The 25662-nt window shown below is 41.3% G+C and overlaps 1 protein-coding gene across 7 annotated transcripts in view; it reads right to left on the bottom strand.

Annotated features, from left to right (window-relative positions):
- Positions 1-25662, bottom strand: part of FNIP2 (folliculin interacting protein 2) — an 83494-nt gene that overhangs the window by 30500 nt on the left and 27332 nt on the right. For 5 of the 7 annotated variants that reach the window (XM_085058599.1, XM_085058602.1, XM_085058598.1 and 2 more), the window contains 10 exons: positions 24506-24577; positions 23791-23920; positions 20152-20353; positions 19492-19580; positions 18525-18671; positions 18229-18398; positions 7747-9064; positions 6800-6956; positions 4852-5052; positions 1048-1163 (listed from right to left, as the gene is read on the bottom strand). In XM_085058599.1, the coding sequence (XP_084914725.1) occupies positions 1048-1163; positions 4852-5052; positions 6800-6956; positions 7747-9064; positions 18229-18398; positions 18525-18671; positions 19492-19580; positions 20152-20353; positions 23791-23920; positions 24506-24577 (2602 nt within the window). The remainder of the gene's footprint in view (positions 1-1047; positions 1164-4851; positions 5053-6799; positions 6957-7746; positions 9065-18228; positions 18399-18524; positions 18672-19491; positions 19581-20151; positions 20354-23790; positions 23921-24505; positions 24578-25662) is intronic. The other 2 variants (XR_014851695.1, XR_014851696.1) reach the window with 1 other exon arrangement.

Raw genomic sequence — 25662 nt, 5'->3', positions numbered from 1 at the left:
CCAAGAAGTATGCTAACACTTAACTCAAAAGATAGCAGTATTACATTCTGTCCTATATAATCTTTTGTGGTTTAAATAAAAGACCTCTTATTTATTTGTTAAACCATAAGCCTTAGCTTGTAGTCTTACCAGTGTGTAGGCACCACTAAGCCCAGTTTAACAAAGTACTAAATATCAGCTTATGGAAGACTATGCATTTCAGGTTTTGAATATGACTCAATTCACTACATAGTAGCACTTTCTTGCCAAAAATGACCAAAAGCTGGAATTATTAATTATTATGCAATAACAGTTCAAGGAACATCTCTAAAGTGCAATGGTCAATTTTCAACCATTTCCAAATGTGAAGCTGATCAGAAGCCAGGATGTGTGTATATATTTATATATATATTTAACACATATACACACACAGAGAAAAGTGCTTATTTCACTATTTAAAGCTACATTTCTGAATATGAAATCTTCAACAGTCTGGAAAAAGATAAATTAATTTTAATTTACAGTGCCAAAAAACACCTTGAGAAAGTGTATTTATTTCTTCCCCCCTTTCTGCTGTCAGCAGGCACATAGCTAAAGGTTATATGCCAATCAAGTACTATTATTAGAAGACAGCTGCTGAACAGGACACCTGTTTATTTTTCTACACCTGCTTTTTGAAACCCTCTCTTCCCTCAAGATACAAAGGCACCACCCAACCTTCCATAAATTCTGAAGTATTTGTTGGGATGAAGTTTTCATTAAGTAGATCACAACAGAATAGAGTGTGTATGAATGCATGGGTAAAACTTCCTAATGACCAAAACCCAAACTCTCTTTATCTTCAAGATTTAAGAATGACAAGTGTTTTGCTGTTGCTGTATAAATGTCTCCTCCTGACTTCCAGATAGCTCAGTAGAACCTATTTTTGCACCTTATTAGGCACATGAAAGAAGAATGTTAAATATGAAGCAAATCCTCATGAGAACAAGTTGTCAACACTCAGATGAAAAGGAAAAATAACTGCCCCAGCTTTCACCACTGCTTAAGACTGATACCTGCAATACTCACCCCAATACAATTCCTAGTTCTTTTACATGCACTCGTGTATGTCCTCGCAGATATTCTGAAAGCATTTTGCTTTTGAGATACATCTCTTGCAGTCTATCCTCAAGATGCATTATGCACTGTAAACACAGATCAAAAATCTCAGAACAGCTTTTGCAATTGCATGCAAATATTACAGAAATGTAAGCATATCACTTTACCTTGTATCTTAGAAGATAAACTAAACCTCCACTCCAAAATTTAGAAGAGGCAATTGGATTTATTACAATGGTGCTATAAACATTAACAAGCCATATTACCCCACAAAGAGGAAGCCCCTCACAGAACAGGAGCATTCCAGCTCTCTTCAGCAGCAAGTTTGCTGCACAAACTGCATTTCTAGTTCCACTCAAGTCACTGTGTTTCTGCCAACTTCAACAGTTTTAATGAGGTTCAAAACCACTCAAGACATCTTACTAAGAATCAAGTCAGAATTCTTGGATCAAGATGTCTTTGTTATAAGTCAGTACTATTTTTTTGAAAGACTCTGTTTAGAAAACATTTCCTAAAATTACCATTCTAGCTCTAAGGCTCTAGTGCTATTCAAGAAACTAAGATTCAAGACATGGAAGATACCAGTACCTTATTCACCATAAAATTATAACTCTTTTGCTGACTGCTTTTCTGTAGCAACTAAATTATAAGTCCATTTTAGGCATTTGTTTTCATAATTCCTTAAAATTGCTTAAACATCTGACGCTGATTGCCAAAAGGTAATAGTTCAAGCTGAAACATTAATTTAATCATTCCACTTTTCTTCCTGCAGTGGAATGCTAGAAATGCGTATTATTTTTAAATACAGTCATGTGATTCATGGCAATTTTTCATATACCAACTACAAGAGAGGAGATGAACCTTGGCTTCAAGGAGTGAGAGGAGTTATTCTGGCAAGACAAGGTCAGTAGGCAGCATGTCTTCACAAGCTGAGTAGGTAGGAAGTCTTATCAGGTATTTTGTTCTAGGACAAAGGTACATTCAATTTGATATATTCCTTTGTTCCACAGGGATGACCACTTCAAAAAAGTTAAATTAGTTCAGCTCTCCAAAATCAGCAGATGAAAGCACGAAGCACATGCAGAACCTCCCATTATCAAACATATAATCATCCAGCAGGCACAGACAGCAATTAGAAAGAGTAGCAGCAAATAGCTTCAGGCCATCATCCCATGTACTGTGAGTTGAATGAAACCCCTAAGTATTAGAAGTGAGATCTGGTGAAACCAGTTTTGTTAATTAAAAAAGCTAATGAGAAAAAAAAACATACACTCAGGCTTGTAGGTAGCCTAATCTGTATTTTTCTGATCATCTGGAGCAAGATGAAGATGTTTAAGTATTTTTTTCCAATGAGCTAATATTGAGTCTTAATCATGAAAGATAAAGAGGCATTTTAAAAAATGTGCTACATGGTAGAAGAGTAAAATCACTGCCACCAGTGGAGGAAAGGCAGAAACTTTTTGGTCATAGTTTGATCAATTTGCTTCAAGCAAATTTTCACTCAAGTCATTATAATTGTAACACTTCTGATTCTGGACAAAAGATAAAAGCACTCTTATCTTTTCCATTACAGGTAACCCTTATGCAAAAACCCTATGAGCGCTTCCTCAGTGGTTCAGGGAGACATGAAGTTGATTCACAAAGTAGCAGTTCACTGTGTTTCAATTCCAGTATTTGTGTTAAGGATTATGGGTGTTTTTTTAAAAGGTATGAGGGACCAAGTAAGGAAGAATTACACATTATTCTACAGGAAGGATTGTTTACATCATATTATCAATTTCTTCTGAATACCAGCAAAGAATCAGAAGACATTTCCTCCCCACAAGCCAGGTACATGAACCCATTTTGTTCAGTGCCACAGGTTTTTTTCTTTTTTTTTTCTTTTTTTTTTTTTTGTATTAGCTTCCTCTGCAGTTTTTCTCATTGACCAAATGGAAAAAAGTCAAGTAACTTCTAAAAACAGAAGAGTAGCTTAATATGAGTTTAAAGGTGCAGGTAAAACTTTTAACATATTGCTGAAATGCAGCAGTTGCAATCAGCACTTTCTTCTTACAGGACATACTGCAAAGCCCTCTGCAGCACAATTACCAGTCTGAAGTGCCACAACAAAGATATCACCAGTTGCCTTTCATCTGGTCTCAAGTTGGGTTTTGTATTTTGTTGGTACCACAAAAGCACAAAAATACTTATTCACCTCAACAGTAACTGCATGTAAAGAGATGTGCACTCCTAAAGGAAATTTCAAACATACTGCATTGTGGTCATCTCTGACTCATATTAGTACAGCAGTACATACATTTTATCCAAATTTAAATCAATAGAAATACTACTACTACTAAAAAGCCACACTTCTCCTAGTGTTTAGGAACACTTAATTTCCATGCACTGGTGTTGTTTTAGCAGAGTTGCAAAATCCACTGACAGAAGGATCATAGTTTCTCTCCAATATGGATTATGAAAAAATTTACAAACTACTAGCACTGTCACAGAACCATTTTGTAAGAAAAAGGAAATAAAAAACCACACAAATCATATAGAAACTGCATGCACAAATCCTAAGGTAACACTGGAAAGAACGTTTCGGTTGCAAAATCAACTATTCAAGTTAAAAGTGCCAGAATTTAAGGTGTGACTTTGCTAGTGTTAGGATACAATCTCAAGCACAGTTGTGTATTTTTTGTTGCCCAGAAGAATCCAGAGAAAACACTCAAAAATGCACCCACATTATTTTGCCTAGCACTTGACTTGAAGAACTTAGAGAAATCAATAACACCAATTTAATCCAACACAGTGCCAACCAACACTATTTACAGCTGTTAGTGTTTAGCTCTATCTTTCTCTTCCATCTGCTGGTGCAGTCATTACACAGGATCCCTACAAAGTTTCTCACAGCTATCTGCTGAAGGACAAATCAATTCTGTTAATTAGGAAAGGGGTGACTACTGAAAAAAAACACTCCATCTCCCCTCACCTGCAATCATGTGCTAAAAACTGTATTACAGTTACTGCAGTCAGACTTGTGGGTAATTTTGCTGTAATCAGCAAAACCAGCATTACTGATTTGCTCTCTGATTTGATCAGCAAAACCAGATCTACTGATTTGTAGTGGATGAACTCCACTACAAATGAGGACAGGAAAGGGTTCTGTGGGATAGGGAGTATGCAACAAGACAAAGTAACATCCCCAGCTGCAATCCACTCCTTCCCAGGCATCTCATCCCATTGATCTGATGGAGCCATCAGCAAAGCTACCCAAGACAGCACTTGCTAAAATATGTGTGAAACAGAAGGGTCAAATAAACAAACAGAGGCACAGTTAGTTGTAGAGGAGAGTAAAGAGGCACCCACTGCATGGGGTTGAATAGAGGCCCCGAGAATAGAAAGTTGTATGCCAGAACCAGGATTTGGAAGACAGACACTTCAACAACTTAGAGTAGAGAACTGTGGAACTTATACAAAAAAGCCCCCACCAAACAACAAACTTAAGAGTCCTAAACATAAACACATGAGGACCATGCTAAAATTGCCTAAACAACTTGAGTTTTGACTCATGTATTTTGGAGTTGTTAACTTTAATCTGATCTATTTAATGTAAATTACTGCCAAACCAGTATCCATTACTGTAGCATGGATTCTTTTCAATATGTTGTAACAGCTCTGCATTATTTCAGGCATTAGTTCACTGGTATTGCAACACAGTGTATAGAACTCTGTGCTTGCCATCTGAGCTAAACAATTTTCATTAGCTTCAGCCTTCAATAAAGAAATACTTACGAAGTCAGCTGGGACATTGAGTTTGTAAAGCTGTAAAATAGACTGCAATAGACTGGATACTTGACTTGAGACCAGAACATCCTTGCCTAGCTTCATGCTGTCCATCATCTTCCTCTGGCTTGTAGCTACTTGTACGTTCCATTTATCTGTGTCTGCAATAATGCAGACAGCTTCTGCTATGGGCTCATCTAGCACTGGATGCTGCAACAGAAAGAACATGCAATTATGTGATACTTTCTACCTTTATTCACACTGAGGTAGCGAATAACAAAGTGATTCAATGAATGTTCTTGTCCAATAGGGAATCAAAGGCATCTCAAAAAATGACAAGGAATACCAACTTCAGTGACAAGATTTACATTCAGGAACACTGGATCAGCCAAGTCTTAACTGCCAATTTGATCGGGTCCTTTAATTTTAATTAGTGGCTCAAAGTCACTACTCCATTTTATTTTTTTCCACGTATTCCACCTACCCTGAAGAGATAAGTTTCTTTCAAAATGAAGGGCATAATAATTACACTGATCCAGAGATGGTGAAAGTACATTCAGTGTTTCAGAGATATGTCAGGGATTTTACTACGCACAATCAAGCAAGATATAACAATTGTTTGGGTTGGAGGGGACCTCTGGAGATCCTCTAGTCCAAGCCCTTGCCAAGGCAGTGTCCCCTAGAGCAGGTGACAGAGGAACAAGTCCAAGTGGGTTTTGAATGTCTCCAGAGAGGGAGACTCCATTACCTCCCTGGGCAGCCTGTTCCAGTGCTCTGCCACCCTCAACATAAAGAAGTTCTTCCTCAGAAGCTGAGGTAGTACTTCTTGTGTTTTAGTTTATGGCCATTGCTCCTTGTCCTGTTGCCAAGCACCACTCTGTTGACACCTGCCTTTAAGATATTTATATGCATTAATGAGATTCCCTCTTAGGCTAGTCTCCTCTGAGAAGAGAGATGTTCCAGATCCCTAATTATCTTTGGGACTCTCCACTAGACTCTCTCCAATAGCTCCTCATCCTTCTTGACTTATGGAGCCCAGGACTGGACATAGCACCCCAGATGTGGCCTCACTAGGGCTGAGTGGAAGTACAGGTTCACCTTCCTTGACCAGGACGAATGCTCCTCCTAATGCACCCCAGGACAGCATTGGCTCTCCTGGCTGCAAGACCACTGCAGGCTTATGGTCAGCTTGTCATCCACCAAAGAAGAGACAGCATCATATCAGACCAATCTGATGTCGCTTCAAGAAGTTACACACACACACACACACACACACACACACACACACACACACATCACTATTCTGGATAGTACATGCAGTCATGCCAGCAGGATGATTCTTAATTGCTATAGAAAGAAGCTGCTGACAATTATTGGATAAACATTTTAAATTGCACACCGAGGTCACAACATTATTCCAGTGAAAGGTTAGTTATAAATTTTATAATTTCAGAGTACTTACGATAAAGAATGCAGCACAGTTCTTACCTACAGACAATTACCTTCTGCAGTCAGCCATTTCTGCTACAGTCTAATATCATACAGGCCTCAACAAGACTTTACCTCCCTTGCAACACATGCCACTAAGTGGCACAATAAGATGTTTCAACTTGCATATAATTTTTCTGAACTAGAGATAATGTTGTCTGCTATTGTGACAGCAAAGAGAAGCAGCTCAAGGGTTTTCTCCTTTGTTTGTAACCTGAAGCTGCAAACAATCTTCCTTGTGTTTATCTTTGAAGAGAAGCCTTTAAAGCAATAAAGGCAAGCACATGATTCTTGCACAAACAGGCTTTGCATATAATGAATTAAGGGCTTACATCTTTCAAGAAGGAAGACAGGGCAGGTGGGGCTGTTCAAAACAGGAAAGTAAAAAAAAGTAACCTACTGAAGTAAACTGCTTCTGTAGATTTCAGTAATATCACAACTCCTACTCTAACTCAGTACTTTAACTCACATGCATTGCATGAAGTAGATCTGGTAGCAGACACTGCTTGAGCTTTTCATCATTATTTATTCCATGCAGCACTAGATCAGGTATGTATGTGTGACAGTAACCACCCAGAAGTGATCTTCCAAAGTTTTTCACACATTGACTGCTGATGGTATTTGACCTGAAATACAGAAATACAAAGCAGGTAAGATTCTTGCTTGACAAACAGCATCCATATTTTACATGAATGCCAAGTCACGCCTGCTCCTACTACAAATATTAATCAACAGTTGTACTCCAAGTACACATAAATGTTCACACCAGTAAACACCTACTTGTGCTCTTTGAAACAAGAATTTTAAAAGCTGAAATTTAACAATGGATTGATTTCTTCAAATCTGTAAATAAGCAAATTTATATGCACTAGAATTTATGGGCTGTATGAGCTTCCTGTTCTACAGATTACAATTTTGTTAAATTTGAGTTTTCTGCAATTCTCATGCTTAAGGTAAGTCTAGAAACTGACCTTAAGCATCATCAAACTCCACGTGCACAGGTAATACTCAAAAATTTTCAAATGGGATGCCCATGTTTATTCCAAATCTGTATTTGACTTAAATTATATAAAATCTAAACAGTTACATTTTTAGGCAAAGTTTTGCTTGTTCTCAGATGTTCTATCTACATGTCTACATTAAATGTTTCAATTTACATAAAAAGTTTGATCATCTTTTGTTAGGCATTTCAAGCGTACCTTTGTCATAAAACTTGACTACCCTAAACTTGCCCTGTCTCTGTTTTGTTTCTGCCAAATCTGTTTACAAGATTTAACCACATCACTGTCTGTTACCGATACATTTGCAAGGAACTTAGTCAAGATCCCAGAGGATTTCAGACTTGAAACTCTAAAAAACTCCAAAGTAACTACAATATTGACTCCATTTATTTCTAGACTGATCAGACTACTTTACCTCGGTAAGGGAAGTTCCACTTCTGCAAATTCTTCAAGTCGTTTGCTGACATTGTCATGATGCACTTCATCAGGGATACAACAATCACCCTCCTCATCACTAGCTCCAAGAGCACTGTCTGAACTCTCATTCCTTGGAATGTCCCCTTCAACTCTGAAGGGGGTTTTCCTTCCAGAATCCCCATAGGGGACATCTTTAGCACCTACTTTAGGGGAATCCTGTTTGACAGCAGAATCTGCTTCTACGCAGTCAGAAGAATAGTTCTCCAGATTGCCAGAGCATAAAGTTCTACTTTCTTTCATGTTTGGCAATTTTACAGTTTCTATGTTACCTGTGGGCAAAAGCAGTTCACTAGATACTGAGTTCATTAAATTCACTTCAGTTCCTTTACTTTCCATATGTTGGTTAAGTATACTTTTCTTCTCCTCACATGGTGGGATTTGTGCATAACAAACATTATGTTTACTGATGGGTATGAAGGCAGCTTCACAACTGTCTTCTTGATTCTGAGAAGCATCCACAGTCAAATTTGTGGAACTTGAGGCACAATGTATCACCTCTGGATTTTTAATTAATGCCTTCAGATTTTGTTCCATTTCTCTTCTATGAGTTTCTAAGTCTGATTCTGGTGATGCTGAACTTCCAATCTGAAAAGTGACCTTTTCTAAGTGTGAACTCCTATGGCCAGATCTTTCAGGACAAGGTAGGGCAGATGACCTACTTGAAAACTGCTTTTCCACTTTTCTCTCATTCTGGTTCTTGTTCTTCTTTACATCCATTACATCTTCTGATTTAGATGGCTCTTCAGAGGTGTAGGATACAATTCCTGTATCAGAGACAGTTCTTTTCCTACCATCAGCTCCTCCTTTACAGAAACTGCTAGTTAGACAGTCAACAGATGTTTCAGAGCTCTGACTGGCCTTTCCTGTTGCTTCCCTCTTTTCTTTTAAAGAGCCTGGGACAGCCTGAGTGCTTTCTGGTTCATGCACCCAGTCAGCAGTAGTGCTGCTCTTACTTCCATCATTCTTTGGAGGTAGGATTGGAGGCACAAGAGCAGGTTCATTTTTAACAGTGACAACCACATAATCAGACTCCTCTACCTCTCCCTTTTCTAGTGCAGTTGTGATCTTGCTTCCATTTAGCACCTGCTCTCCTTCCCCAGCCTTCTCACTCCACGTCAGCTGATTCTCCTGCAGCTCAGAGCACCGAATGAAGTAAGTTAGAACATAGAGCAAGCGCTGCACCAGCTCCTTGCGTTTTCCAACAATAACAGTTCGAGTCAATCTAACTGGAGAGCCTATGGCACCATAGAGATCACCTGCACAGGAAAGCAAAAATTTCACAGGTTTATGTTGTGCTGTACTGTTCAAAGTCAAGACATTTTGAAACAGCATTTACTATGGACAAAAATCAAACAGTTAATTTCTTTCACAGTAAATTCATAAAAGTTTTAACAAAGAGTAACAAAGGAAGCCCCCTAATGATTCTTACACCTGGTTTTTGTCCAGAAGTGTTGTGTTGGTTTGAAAACAAACCAGTGGGAGATCACAAGTTAAGATTGAAATTAAAAAAAAATAAGTGAAATAATACAAGGAAAAGCACTGACAAAGTCAGATACAACCTAACACCCTGTTAGGGTGGTAGTAGCAGTCCAACTGAAGTAGTCTAGTTGAAGCGGTGATCCTGTGAAGGTCTAGTCTCCAGCTGAAGATCTAGTGTAGCTCTCGTCCTCTGGGAACCCAGTAGACAGGGCTAGCTCAGGCAGTTCCAAGGCTAGGTTATATCCAGGTGGGAACACCTGGCTCTTCTCTCCTCGGCAGAGCATCTCACAATGGGATGAGACAAGTCTATGAGTCACACGGTGGGTCTCTGATGGCCCATTGCCTGTCATGCGGGGTGGGTCGTTAGCAGCTGATAGCAGCTAACGGATGGCCCATTGTCTGTCATCAGGAGTGGGTGATAGCAGCTAATGGCCCACAGCTGGTGGTAATAGAATACTTAACTACATCAATATTGCAACCTAGGACATTATCCACCCCTTATTCTATTACCATCTACAGAGTTCTCACTCAAGATAAGGTCTCCTTGTGGTACACAACGGGTTTCCCCATCTGCCTTTATCACCCACCAAGTATAACCAGGTCTTTGGGCAAAAACCACTCCACGGATGGGTTTGCCTTTCCCTGAGGTGGGGCTAATCCAAACAGTCTTTCCTAAGAAACCTCTTACGTGTACCACAGGGACTTTATCTCCATCCACTGTGTGCAAAGGTTCGGACTCGGCAGGACCAGCTCGATTGATAGAACCCCTTGTGTTAACCATCCAGGTGGCCTTTGCTAAGTTCAGTTCCTAATTTTTGAAGGTTCCCCCGCCAAGTGCCTTCAAAGTGGTCTTAAGTAGTCCGTTGCACCGTTCAACTTTCCCGGCAGCTGGTGCATGATAGGGGATATGGTATATTCATTCAATTCCATGTTCTCTAGCCCAGGTGCTTATGAGGCTATTCTTGAAATGGGTTCCATTGTCAGACTCGATTCTCTCAGGGGTACCATGTCTCCACAGGACTTGCTTTTCCAGACCCAAGATGGTGTTCCGGGCAGTAGCATGAGGCACAGGGTAGGTCTCTAACCATCCCGGGGTTGCTTCCACCATGGTCAACACGTAGCGCTTTCCTTGGCGGGTTTGGGGAAGTGTGATGTAGTCAACTTGCCATACTTCCCCATACCTGTACTTTGACCATCGTCCACCATACCAAAGAGGCTTCACCCGCTTGGCCTGTTTGATTGCAGCGCAAGTCTCACAGCTGTGGATGACTTGTGAGATGTTGTCCATGGTCAAGTCCACCCCTCGGTCACGAGCCCACCTGTATGTCGCATCTCTCCCTTGATGACCAGAGGCATCATGGGCCCAACGAGCTAGAAATAATTCTCCTTTGTGCTGCCAGTCCAGATCTACCTGTGACACTTCCACCTTGGCAGCTCGGTCCACCTGCTCATTGTTACGATGCTCTTCATTAGCTCGACTCTTAGGTACATGTGCATCCACGTGTCGAACTTTCACGGTCAGCTTTTCTGCCCGGGCGGCGATGTCCTGCCAAATCTCAGCGGTCCAGATGGGTTTTCCTCTGCGCTGCCAGTTAGCCTTTCTCCAGCGATCTAACCATCCCCATAGCGCGTTGGCTACCATCCAGGAGTCGGTGTAGAGATAGAGCCTTGGCCATTTCTCTCGTTCGGCAATATCCAAAGCCAGTTGGATGGCTTTAAGCTCTGCGACCTGACTCGATCCACCTTGTCCCTCGGTAGCCTGTACAGCTTGTCGTGTGGGGCTCCATACTGCAGCTTTCCATTTCCGATCTGCGCCTACAATTCGGCAGGAACCATCGGTGAAGAGGGCATAGCGTCTTTCACTCTCCGGCAGCTCGTTATACGGGGGTGCTTCTTCAGCACGTGCTACTTGCTCTTCTGCATCTTCTGAAGATAATTTAAAAGTCTCACCTTCAGGCCAGTTTGTTATAATTTCCAGAATCCCAGGGCGATTTGGGTTTCCAATACGGGCACGCTGTGTGATGAGGGCAATCCATTTGCTCCACGTGGCATCAGTGGCATGGTGGGTAGAGGGAACCCTTCCCTTGAACATCCACCCCAGCACTGGCAGTCAGGGTGCAAGGAGAAGTTGTGTTTCTGTGCCAATCACCTCTGAGGCGGCTTGGACTCCTTCGTAAGCTGCCAAGATTTCTTTCTCGGTGGGAGTGTAGTTGACTTCAGACCCTCTGTAACCTCGACTCCAGAATCCCAGTGGTCGACCTCGGGTCTCGCCAGGCACCTTCTGCCAAAGGCTCCAGGACAGACCATGGCTCCCGGCTGCAGAGTAAAGCACATTCTTTACCTCTGGTCCTGTCCTGACTGGGCCAAGGGCTACCGCATGAGCGATCTCCTGTTTGATCTGGGTGAAGGCTTGCTGCTGTTTAGGGCCCCAGCGGAAATCGTTCTTTTTGCGGGTTATGAGGTAGAGAGGACTCACGATCTGGCTGTACTCAGGGATATGCATTCTCCAAAAGCCTATGGCGCCTAGGAAAGCTTGCGTCTCTTTCTTGTTGGTTGGTGGAGACATCGCGATGATCTTGTTGATGACTTCAGAAGGAATCTGACGCCGTCCGTCTTGCCACTTTACTCCCAGGAACTGGATCTCTCGGGCAGGTCCCTTGACTTTACTCTTCTTGATTGCGAAACCGGCTTCTAGGAGAATTCTGATGATTTTCTCTCCTTTCCCAAATACTTCTGTTGCTGTGTCTCCCCACACAATGATGTCATTAATATACTGCAGATGTTCTGGAGCCTCACCCTTTTCCAGTGCAGCCTGGATCAGTCCATGGCAGATGGTGGGACTGTGCTTCCACCCCTGGGGCAGTCGGTTCCACGTGTACTGCACACCTCTCCAGGTGAAAGCAAACTGAGGCTTGCACTCTGCTGCCAGAGGAATGGAGAAAAAGGCATTGGCAATATCAATGGTCGCATACCACTTTGCTGCCTTGGATTTCAGCTCATACTGAAGTTCCAACATGTCTGGTACAGCAGCACTCAGTGGTGGTGTGACTTCATTCAGGCCACGGTAATCCACCGTCAGTCTCCATTCTTCACTGGACTTACGCACTGGCCATATAGGGCTGTTAAAGGGTGAGTGAGCCTTGCTGACCACCCCTTGGCTCTCCAGATCCCGAATCATCTTATGGATGGGGGCCACAGAGTCTCGGTCAGTGCGGTATTGCCGGCGATGCACTGTTGCTGTAGCAATTGGTACCCGCTGTTCTTCAATTCTCAGTAGTCCTACAGCAGACGGGTTATCTGAGAGACCAGGCAGGGTATTCAGTTGTCTTATGTCTTCCGTCTCTACAGCTGCTATCCCAAAAGCCCAGCGATGTCCCTTTGGGTCTTTGAAATATCCACTCCTGAGATAATCTATGCCGAGGATGCATGGGGCGTCTGGACCAGTCACAATGGGGTGTTTCTGCCACTCGTTCCCAGTTAAACTCACTTCAGCTTCCAGTACAGTCAGCTGCTGGGATCCTCCTGTCACCCCAGAAATGGAAATGGATTCGGTCCCCACATACCTGGATGGCATCAGGGTGCATTGAGCGCCGGTGTCAACCAAAGCCGTGTATCTTTGTGGGTCAGACGTGCCAGGCCATCGGATCCACACAGTCCAATAGATTCGATTATCCCTTTCCTCTACCTGGCTAGAGGCAGGGCTCTTCTAATCCTGTTTTTGGTGCACGATGTTCTTCTCCTGTAAATGTGTTCCTGAGGTCCCTTCAAGAGGATCAGTCATATTATCTTTTCCATTCTGTCGGGGGTTCTGTCCACAAGAGACTGGGGCAGTGTTGTACTTAGATGAGCCTCCTGAAGTGGATGTTTCCTTTTTCAATTCACGTACCCGGGCTGCTAAGGAGGAGGTGGGTTTCCTATCCCACTTTCTCATGTCTTCCCCATGCTCCTGCAGGAAAAACCAGAGGTCACGTCGCGGGGTTTGTCTTCTTTCCCTGGCTGGGGAACGCCTGCTCCTGATGGCAGAGACTCGGGTTGGTTTTGGTGTGGCATGGGAAAAATCTTTCTGTGAGCTCTTTCCTTAGTTTCTGATGGCTCTCTTCAATCAATCTCCGGACTTGCTCGGCCAGGTTTGTTTCTACCGATGAGACCTGGGTGCGTAGTGGGGCAGTGACAGTGTCCTCATAAATTCTCAGTTTGTTTGCTAACACGCCCACCTGGTCTTCGCCTTCCCTCCACTGCAATGTTGCCAGGTAACGAGAGTATATCTCTGGTCCGAGCCGCGCGAATCTTAGCCACATTTGTGAAGTGCACCGGACATTATCTGGGCTCTTGGGGAATCTCTCGTTGTCTGAGAAAATGATCTCTAGCACGGCCAATTCCCTCAGGCATCGGATACCTTGTTCTATTGTGTTCCATTTCCTTTGGTGCATCTGGAGGTCTTCTTTGCACAGGTATCTGTCCCGTACACTCAGCAGCAATCGCCGCCAGAGGCTGAGAGTTTCTTGGGTTTTCCCAATCCCCTGGTCAATGACCACATCCTGAGACAGGGATCCCAGTTGTCTGGCCTCACTTCCATCCAGAATAGTGTCATTAGCTGCAGCGTCCCAGATACGGAGCAGCCAGGTCAAGATGGACTCATTCGCCTGCCGGGTGAATTCCCTCCGTAGGTCACGCAGCTCCCCCCGGGATAGAGAGCGAGTGATGATCTCTGGCTCTGTCTCTTCTGCTTGGTGAGATGGTCCTGCCGCATCCTCATCAGTCGCTGTGCGGACTGACTTGCTCTTGGATTTCTTTTTCTGGACGGGGGCAACCGCTACTGGCTTTGGCTGTTCTGATTCGGCAATGGTCTGTGGTGAGACATTGACTGCTCCTTTGGTTCTTTTCCTCTTGCCTGCTGACTTGCTTAGTTTCTCCTCCTCAAGAAGACGAAGTATTGTTCTGTTCTTCAGCATGAGGTAAACGGTGCTGGTCAAAGAAAACAGAACTAACAAAAAGATTATGCCATCCCTAGCATCCAGAGAGAACTCAATATTGTCAAAAATGGCTGTGCCTGACCTGAAAGGCTGGAAGAAACCGTTCTCTCCTCCTAGCCCCAGAGGGTGGGTGCGATTGCTGAGCAGGTCCCAGACGAAGCAGCTCAGGTTAGGCCAGGCAGACAAAGTCGAGTATATATAACGAATGGTGTTCATCGCCTCACAGGTAACCATGCCATAGGCATAATAAACCAATAGGGCAATTCTCATGCCATTCCCTGGTCGCAACAGGAGCAATACGACGGGCAGATAGTATCCCATTTGAGGAAAAATATAGAGAGCGAGATACAGTACCCATATAGATAAGCCGAGCATCATGGTGATAGGATTTTTGAGTTTCCCCAGGTTGTGCCCCACGTTGGGCGCCAAAATATGTGTTGGTTTGAAAACAAACCAGTGGGAGATCACAAGTCAAGATTGAAATTAAAAAAAAATAAGTGAAATAATACAAGGAAAAGCACTGACAAAGTCAGATACAACCTAACACCCTGTTAGGGTGGTAGTAGCAGTCCAACTGAAGTAGTCCAGTTGAAGCGGTGATCCTGGGAAGGTCTAGTCTCCAGCTGAAGATCCAGTGTAGCTCTCGTCCTCTGGGAACCCAGTAGACAGGGCTAGCTCAGGCAGTTCCAAGGCCAGGTTATATCCAGGTGGGAACACCTGGCTCCTCCCTCCTCGGCAGAGCATCTCACAATGGGATGAGACAAGTCCATGAGTCACACGGTGGGTCCCTGATGGCCCATTGCCTGTCATGCGGGGTGGGTCGTTAGCAGCTGATAGCAGCTAACGGATGGCCCATTGTCTGTCATCAGGAGTGGGTGATAGCAGCTAATGGCCCACAGCTGGTGGTAATAGAATACTTAACTACATCAATATTGCAACCTAGGACAAGTGTTTTGGTGTTTTTGTGAGGAATTAGGTGCTATTACTCATTGTCGTTCTGTTCAGAGCCACTAAATTTTTTATTTACACAATGCTTACAAGATATTATCACTTGAAAATTGACACAAGAGGGGGTGAAGAAGAATGTAGATTCAGCAAAACTCTGAAGCCAGCTGTACTATTTTCTATTTTTCTACCAATTTTCTTTCACATCAAAGTTATTCCGTTTTAGTGCAGTGACTTTTCTGTTAAACATATTTCTCTGCATTTTTACACAGAGAAAATCTTAATTACATTTTTCAGGACTAAGATATTGGAAGAGGAATAAAGATTAGCTTAATAAATGAGGTTCAGAAAAAAGAGGTATGTAACTACCTTATTGAGCAAGGCATGTGCTATGCATATGGGAGCCAACCTCACTCACATGAGCATTTAACTTTGGCAAGAGGCAACGGAGAAGTAGAAAAGCAAAATACAACTGTAATGTGAAAGGTAGGCACTAGCACATCATCTGAGTCCCCCCAAGAACCACGTATTCGCCAAATCATTTATCCTGAAGAACTGCTTTTTTAACAGAACTCAGGCCGTACACATCCAACTTTTAACATATTTCTTTGGGAGAATGGCTTGTCACCAGCTGCATGTAACCATCTATCAGCTAACAGGCTTCTACTCCAAAGTTCTGGGAGAAGTAAACATAGCCAGTAAGGGAGTGTTTACATGCCCTATTGGACAAAGATTGGCTAACTCAAAAAAGTGTCTATTCCTATGTTGAGTTAACCTAGTTGTCTTCACCTGACACCCATTAGAGAACATCCACTAAATTGCCTTTGCTTAACCAATTTGATGACTGTTCTCACCAGCACATGGGAGACAGGCAGCAAAAGTTCAATTTTCTTCAGCCACCTTAAGTGTGGAAAGCAGGCTTCTCTGCCTTGAAGCTTGATCAGCTACCTGCTAATCTACCAGACTGCTTTTAGGTGCTCAATCTTCCTCTGGGCTGCTCAAATTCTGTTCTGGACAGAGCCTGACACCAGGATTTTGTACTAGACATCAAGAAGCAACACTATATTAAGAGTTATAAACAGAGCTTCAGAAAGATTTCTTCCAAGGGCAAGGGGGCCTCTGGTTTCAACACTAAGACACACAAAAAGAACCCAAAGAGCACATTCATGTCCAGCCTCCTCCTCACCGTACAGAACATAAAAGAAATAAGGCTCCCAACTCCATTCCTAAAAAAAAAGGATCAATGAGACAGTAATTCCACAGCTCTCTTACTGTCTCCCCTGCTAGAATCTGCCATTTCCCATTATGGCAGTGATACACCGGAGAGGCTGCTGGGTGGTGGTATCAGTGGTGTCCTCTTCCCTCAGTTAGGAAAACCCTTACAACAACCCCAGAGCCTAACAAGCCAGCAAATTCATTCCTCAGAAACCAAACGTGGGCTTCAGAACATTCAATCTCAAAGGCTGGTAGGTCACAAACAATTTCAAAATGAAATTGGAATATATTGTTTTACTTTTGAGTCGAGCACAGTTGCTCTGGAAATCAGATTCAGGCTTCGTGTTCATTTGCACAATTGGCTTTTATATAAATACTAAAAAGACAGCACAAAAAGTCAAAATTGTGACCTTCAAAACATACTAATACTTGTTAATACCCTTACATTGATGCTGATGTTTACGAGAGTATGTCTTCCTGACAGAGGGACTTAAAATTGTATCAGTACATAATTACAACTGATATGTAATATGTAATGAACATAGAGGTCTGAAGGTGGAAAGGCAAGTACATTAATATCCTTTGTCATTTCGATTTTTAAGCACTAAGACTAGATTTTTTGTTTTTCCTCCTTTTTCCTAAACAAGACCAGCAGAGGGCAACATCTCACCTTCACAATCAGTTTTTGCAACAGCTTTTTGGGCTTTATAAGAATGAAACAAAGCCAGAGAGCATTTTGAGTTCAGGCATTGAGGACTTGGCAAGACAAAAAGAGAAACAGACTCTTGACTAGTCACCAGTGGTGACTCCTGGGAGCGACCACAAGAGCTACTACCGAGCTTACGCCTCCAGTCCAGCTGGTTTTTATAACTCCAGGCCTGGCTCTGTCCTCAACACCACAAGCATACTTCTAATTTCCCCTTCAGTCTAACCTCTGCACAATGTTTAAAAGACATCTTAAACTAGGAAACAATTCACTATAACTACATGGCCAGAGCACGAATTCTTAGTTTCATAGAGGTGACTGACAATAATAAGGTTAACGGAGAGAATTAGCAAGAAATACCACCAGTATCACCGAGTAAGTCCCATCATTGCCTTAGAGTGCACCTGCGTTATTTACATGGCAACATAGTGTATCAGCTGAAGTGAAGGGTGATCTGGTATCAGATTTGCATCTGCTGCCAAGAAGAGGAGGAATTTTCAAATATTGACCACTGACAGAATTATTTTCTCAGCTTTCATTCACCTACTCATTTGACATCAGTTATCCAGTCCCTTGTATCAAGATAATTTATAAGCTATAAAATATTTGTCAGAGACCAGCCTGAAGCACAGGGCATAGAAAAAAATCTTGGTCCAAGCCCATTCACATAACAGTAAGTGAATGGAGGTACTGTGAATTGCCAGACTGCTAATCTATTGCCCTGCTGTCTATCCCAGCTATGTGAGACAGAGACAAAAGGAGGCAGCCAATTTCAACTACAAAGGGCTCCAAGGCCCAGATAACTCCTCTCAATCCAGTCTGTCTTGCTCTTTTCCTGAACGCTCAGACCGTTTGCAGCACTTGCACTGTCTTAATACTTCAGTAACAACTTAACCAGACAGTGTAACAGAAAATGACAACAAGGAACAAGAATAAAAAGCAGGATATGCAAAGAGGCCTCCAAATGTTTTGATTAACCAGGCAAAAGACACCTATTGTTAGCAGCAAATGTGACCTGGATCACAAGTAGCTCTTATCTAGAAGGAGTGGATGCACAAAGGTGCTTGTCAGAAAAATCTGGAGCTTTCCAAATCATACTGACCCAGCTGTGCCCAGAGAGGGTTATACGGGTGGGATTTTGCCAGCATGTTCACAGACTGGGATGTGCGCTTCTCAGAGAAGGCCTTGATGGGAGGATGGTCAACTGGCATCACTGTTGGGACCCAAGCCAGGTGATATGTCAGCACTGCAGTCAACAAAGCAGCGAAGAACCTAGGAAAAAAAGATGTCCAAAGTAACACCAGCATAAGAATATCCCATTAAGTGCTTTAACATATTCACAGGAACTAGGAAGCACACAAGCTTTTTCTTAAGGAAAAAGGAGTGGGGGAAGCTTACTGATTTTTGTTGATCTGTTCTATCAGAAACGTAAATTCTTTAAGAAAACGCTGGCATAGCTGATTCTTTTCCAGGGTGCTGGACATCATGTTAAGCCACACAGGCTCTGCAATCCTTGGAACAGAATATAGGTTCCAGATGGTAACTCTGCTCAAAGAAAATTCCCAAAAAGTAAGTGTTAACATGCACATTTCAATTTTGCAAATAAATACAAGTAGCCCCTTTCTTCTTCTGTTGTCCAGATTTTTATTTGTTTTTTCGTAAGATCTGAGAAACTCAGAGTTTTTAACTCTTCCAGTAATTACCAGTGTCCAGAACACTAGTCTGTTTAATTCATAATATCAGTAACCTAGTGTCTTCATATGAATTCATATTTGGCTTCCCTTTTTTGCATTCCTGTGTGTATTTTATTCAGAGAAACCATTCAGAAATACATTTGAGGGGAAAAAGAACTCATTCTATTCATTGCAGGGATTCAATTGCACATTCCAGATATTACAGGAACTCCATTCCATTAATGACTTTCTTAGCCTTTGACCATTCCTTCCTTTCTTAAGTATGAAAAAGAGCTTTTGACGACAACTTTCTTGCCAGTGATATTGTTCAGCATCTATGGCTAGGAGTAGACAATTCATCTGCCTGAGTACATCAATCCACCCAACTGTACAGGCATCAGCAGAAGGCAGCTCTTGATGAGATGTTTAGACTTTAACTGACAGTCCCAGGAACACGTGAGTGCAACAGAACTACTTTCATTCTCATTTGGAAAATGACTGAGCTGGTTTTGCTAAAGTTTTCTGAAAACATTTACCCAACACCCAATGCAACAAATTAATTCACGCTAACTTCAAGACTGTCTAAAATAAAAGACCTTGCATTCAGTTGCTTATAACTGAAAGTGAGAAATATATCTTTCAAGGGGCATGGAAAAGTGCTCTCCTTGTAATTCAGAATTCCATCAACTCACCTGAATTCTCCCAGGGCATCCATGACACGGCTGATATAAACCTGCACTCTCTGGCTGGATTCTGCTATTTTTCTACATGAGATCATGGCCTTGATTAAGAGTTAAAGACACAAAACAGCTGCTTAAAGAATTCACATTCTTCATCTTTTTAAGCTTCATTAACATGTCAAAATAACTAAGATCTAGCCCCAGTCTTATACAGCCACTCAGGACAGCAATAGTTGCCAACCTCCCTCCACCTCATACGAGACCAATCCCTAATACTGGACAAGTGGAGAGAAGAGAACATTTCTGAGAGTAAGAAGACAGCAACAAATATTTTGTGTCTCTCTTTTAGAGACTGCATGAAAGGATAGAGTACCATCATTTCCACAGTCTCTAGGGAGTCAAGAAAACCTCATAGTGAAATATGGCAAGAGAGAAAGAAAAACCACCCATAGCATGAAACTCTACATTCTAATTCTGTCTAGAAAAGAAACTGCACCTCTTTCAGCAAATGCTGAGTTCCTACACTGGGCTCAAGCTCAAGACTGCATGTGTAAGGAGGGAGGCAAGCTTGAAACCACACACCTTCTCCCACTCTTCATCTATCAGATTCTAGAATACTTCATTCTGATTGACATTTATTTTTCCACATTATGCCAAATTAGTATTCTGTACCTTTTCTATTGCATATTTCAGCTTGTTCATGTGAGACTCAAAAAGAGGAAAGTGAGAGAAAAAGAAATCCTGGAAGTTTCTCTGTGCTTCTTCTTTTTCAGGCAGAGAAAAGATTATGCTGATTGCAATTTTTTTCCTCCGAACCATTGCAGGATTGGAGCTGCAGCTTTCATCAGCCATACTAAACATTTCTTCAGTGGACCTGTAAGACAGATTTGTAAGGATGGTTATCTATGCACTGAGAGAGAATTCTATCCATACCTCTCTGCATAGTAGAAGGTAATTAATTCATAGGATTCCTTTGACTGTCTACATCAGGCTTTGCTGTCACATATTTCTGAACAGAGGATACCTGACATTTTGATGCATAAGTCCCATGCTTGTTCAAATAGGAAGAAGACAGTCCTCAGAGAGGCCCATTGTGAACACTTTCCTCTGAAACAGAACTATTAGATTCCCTCCTGGATTAATCTTTGAAGGAGATAAGGAAAAGGGAATCACACAAAATCATAACCAAAAAAGTTTAAAGGTAACTTTGGAGATGTGAACTGCATCCAGCACTCAAGCTGCTTTCTAGGTGCTCAGCAGCAATTCTATGATGCTCTTGAATCTGTACTGTTGCTCCTGAAGGAAGCTGGGAAACATATACTCTATACAATCTATGTTGTTCTGGCATCCTAAGATGTTTGCACTTTGTTTGCAAACAAAATAAAACCTTCTATTTTAACTGAAGACAAAATGTCTTCAAAATGTCATTACTTAGTAACTACTGTGAAAACACAAACTTAATGCCTACAAATACATGTTTGTCCAGCTCAAAGTTGTGTAGACTTCAGCTTAAAAAAAATTTGATTTCTGCTTAAAACCATGAAAAAAATGCCAGAGAGGAAAAAAACTACCACCCACCTACCCAGTGGCTATTTTACAGCCACTATTATTTCCTCAAGTTCTGTTTATTCCCTTGATAATTCTGCCGCATTTCTTTCAACAATTATGTCTCTTATATTACAAATATTACAAATGGGTTGCTACTAGGATCAAAACTGCTCAATGTTTTGACTCTCAGCCTGGCCTGTGGATCAAAACACACCCCCAGTGAATTTACAGATAATGTCAAATGGGGGGGAAATGGTCAATCAAGGGGAGGGTACTGTACAGAGAACATCCATCCTTGGAGATTTTCAAGACTCAGTCAGACAAGTTTCACAGCTACCTGATGTAAATTCCAACCAAGTGCTTTGCACAGGCAACTAATGTGGATGATATCCACAAGTCTCAGTCCAGCATAAGTTTTACTGTGATTATACAAAAGGGTGGCAATTCCCTCACCCTGTTCTTCTATAAATACTAGCCTTGCCATGCTAGGTATTGATACTGCTGGGTTTACAAAATTATGATTTTTTTCCTGCTTAAAGCATCTTGATCAATTTCACTGAAAAAAACATCTTTTTATGTATCATTTATATACATAAATAAGTAAAACAGTATGGACAAAATGTCTGTTGGAAGGAACTTCAACTGAATAATGGATTTTAATCTACTGAGAAATTATAGGGGGAAAGGGTAAAAAAGAAAAGAAAGCCATGGAAACATTCTGAGCAGCAGCTCATCTGGAAATAGCTTGGTTTTGGAGTTTCTTTGTAAGTTAGGACTGCAATACCAGTGAGTGGTAATTAAAAGTTGGAAGTCTTTTTATATCAGAATTATCTTGAAATTGAGTCTGCAGCATTTATAGAACACTATGAAGCAATTAACAAAAGCAAAGACTCAGGGCTAAGCATTCATTCTAAGTCCATTCTAGAAATAAGTGGTTTACAGTTTAATTGGTGTGACAATGTTAAATATACAAGATTTCTCATCACAGAGGTATGAGTCCATGAACAGGATAAAACACACAATAAAACCCCAGCAAAAAACAGCTTGTGGGAAAACAGCGCTCAAGACAAAAACATAACCTCATTTGAACTTCAGGAACTTGCATGCAGAGACAGAAATTCCCAAGGAAGTCAGGAAAGGATGGTCAGTCAGCATCTAAGAAACATCACAAGCTTTTGTACTGCTTCCCAGGAACAGAAATTGAAGAATTTAGGTCTGAGAGAGAAGCCTTTTCAACAAAGCTGCTAATCTAGCTTGCTTGCCAATCGACTATGTGGAGTTCCAACTAGACATCTCAATTTCTTTGAGCTATTGGCCTAAAACACCAGTCACAGAGACCGTAAAATCTTGGCTGTACAAACTGGGGTGCAAACTCTGGCACCAAAGTATTCAACCAGAAGCCTACTGTTTCTCTAGCAAGTAACCAGAAAACAAGTATCTGAAGAGGCTTTTTGGCTTAGAAAGAATCCCAGTTCAAGAATAGTTCTAGGCAGTGAAAATAATGATGTCCTATTTCCTGTATCTTTCCCAGCACAGGTTCTCCAGTGCAGGGAAAAAAAAAAACCTACTCCTTACAGTGAATAAGCAGCCCAAAGAGGCTACTTTCATCTAAACAATTTGTAAATTTCAGAACACTTTGCAGGAATCTGTATTTGTGAACCTTTGGCAACTTTTTAAACCTGAGCTGGAATGGTCTTATTTACCCTAGATGTTTTAGCCTATTTTACATGGACTGTTCACAGTCTTATTTCTTTAAGAAACTAGACTAAAAAAATACTTCCGTTTACTCTAAGCAATGAGCTTACTCTCAACTGCAAGTGTGATTTAGGAAGCATGACTGCTACATTAATACCATAGCACGATTCTTCTTGTTAAAAATCATTTACTAAGAATATCTAGAAAAAAGCTGCAAGTGTTGGTTGACTCTAGGGAAAGAAGTCTTTTCAAAATAGGTTTAATTTTTTTTTTTTACTGACTACATAGTTTAACTGGCAGCTTTTATGCTTCTCTTAACTGCAAACAGAGAAAAGACAGAGAGGCCAAATAGCACAAATTTCTTGTAGGTCTCCACTAATTCCGTGCTGTCTCTGGGTACAGGTGGATGAGTACAGAGAGAGGATAATCAAGAACCATTTGCTATTTTGCAAATGACAAGGGAAGAATTTGCTTATTAGCTATGAAAAGTCTGCTGCATTCCATGCTTTGTTATGCCACTGAGCTACAAAAGCTAATAAAATTCCAAAACAGAAGCCAAGCTTTTTGATCACAGCTTTTTTTTCTTCCTGTTTTGGCAGAAGTCACATCAGGAACATCCTGTACCAGCCAAGAGAGTCATCATGGGCTATTACTCCAAAATTTCACTAACTGCACACTAGTCAGACTTCATCATAGTATAAAATAATTATGGCAGCAGTGCTAGTACAGTCCCTTTCATCTCAACAGGATCCTCTGCTCCTTCACAAACAGTTTAGTTTGTTTTTCAGAATATGGCTTCACCCACAGCCTATACATTCATACCACATTCATATACAGCCTATATATTCAATAAAAATAATTATATTTCAAATTGGGCTTTGAAGTTCACATTCAGCCAAATCTTAATCTTTCTTTATATTGGCAATCTTACGTAACACGCACAGAAGATACTCTGAGTCGAGAACATTTAATAGGAGGATTTGCACTTTTAAATAAAAGAGGTTTAAGCTCTGTTTTGCTTAAATTAGTGCCAAACAGCTGTTTTAAGAAGAAAGGTGCTACACTCACCACCTAGGAATAATTCCATTCTCTAAACTGGTTGTCTGACTTCGGAGCCAGCGACGTTGGTAGCTGCTAGAAGATGATGATGAAGAGCTTGGAGATGGAAAAGGAGTAACCAGAAGACTGCTCAGAGATGCTATGAAGAAAGAAGCCCCACATACAATGAATTACAAAGAGTGCTAGTTAAATATTTTTCTTCCCACTCTAACTGGGAACAATTTCTCACAAATACTGCTCTTGCTTGCTGATCTTTTTCACACAACTCCCTTGCAACAGAAGATACAATTATTTTTAAAAAATCTTGCAGCTTGAGGACATTCTTTTGTTGTAACTTGGAAGATCTTCCCTTCTAGAATATACTAAAATTTATCTTTTCTCATTAAAAGTGTTCTGTCTCGTTAGACAGGACAATCTCTGGTCTTCTGACATAATTTTTATATTCAGGGCAAAAAACATTTCATTTGCTCTAATAAAGGCTTCAACTAATTCTTCCTCCAAATTATAAATTCGCTAAGAACCCAGAACACAGTGGCTGTAAACAAACATAATTACAAATATTCTTGCATTAAGGCGTGGGACAAATGAAGAAGGCAAACCACCTAGCAGATAAAAACAATTATGGATTTATAAATGTCATGAGCTGTCTGTATTTCAGGTGAACCACTGCATCAAAAAACCGTAACAATTACAAAAGTAGGCAAACAAGATTGGCAGCAGATACCTGACCGAGCAATGCCGCTGTCTCTGTCCTCATTTTGTCCTCTGCTAGGCATATCAACAGGTGTGCTGTGTGCTAAAACAGACCAGATCAATAGAAAATATTACATAACTTATCACACTATTTGTCATCATTTAAAAAAATGCTTAAGTTTAAAGGTCATACACCAAAAAAATTACATCCTATACCATTGCTCAAAATCAGCAGGATGGTGTGAAGAGAGGTGGCAGCAAATAGTAGCCTACGCTGAGTATCATGTTACTAGAGGAAGGTTATTTGCCCCAATGCAAATGTAAAAGCATCTCTGAGGAGCTTAAGAATACGAATACAGTTTGCATTATCAGAAATCAGATATGCTTTGAAAGTGAGAGCTGGTGGCATCCTCATCTGTCACTCTTGATAAACTTTGAGTATGCAAGGTTGTCACTTAACACAGGTAAGATCATAATGAAATAGTGTAGCACAAAGGTCCATTAAAAGCTTCTGTTTCACTTGCCGAGCAGAGATTCACAGTCCACAAAGCCCCACAGTAAGAAACATTCAGCCTATGTCACATCACATTGAAGTGTTAGTAGTGCAGAGTCACTCAAATTGTAGAGCATGCAAGAGTTGCAAAGGCTGTGAAGAAACTGCATTGGTATTTCAGTCCACATTTTTGCAATTAGCAGAAGTAATTAGGCCTAAGATCTACCCACCTGCCTGGATCATCATTCTGCCTGTGAAAGGAGACTTTATGTAGCTTAAAGTTTAGAGAATTAAAGAAATTGATACTGTGAAAAAAAGAAACCCTTAATGACTCCCAGACTTGGGTCAAGAATTTTGAATGCCTGCCACCAAATTGAAAAAAAGTAGCAAGAGATAAGAAAAAACTGTACACCAGCAAGACACCTGCACGTTAGCAAGAAACCAGCAATAAGCCAGGAAACATAAGTTCTCTAAGAAACATAAGGGCTAATTCATCTTTAGAAACACTGCATCAAAATATCTTTAAAATGAAACACAGGAAATTAGCTATTTTTTCAGAAGAAAGATTTTTAAGTGTACACCAGAAACACCTGCTGCCACTCTTTTAGCCCTCTGTTTCTAGAGACTAATTATGTATGTCCTGCAAAGATTCAGAATGAGCTGGATTTGTGTGTGCATATGGATGGGTCACACTG

The sequence above is a fragment of the Lichenostomus cassidix genome, chromosome 4 (assembly GCF_008360975.1).
Source record: "Lichenostomus cassidix isolate B80296 chromosome 4, HeHo_3.0, whole genome shotgun sequence".
Lineage (NCBI taxonomy): Eukaryota > Metazoa > Chordata > Aves > Passeriformes > Meliphagidae > Lichenostomus > Lichenostomus cassidix.
Note: the sequence above shows the minus strand (reverse complement) of the source record. Positions and strands in the feature narration are given on the sequence as shown.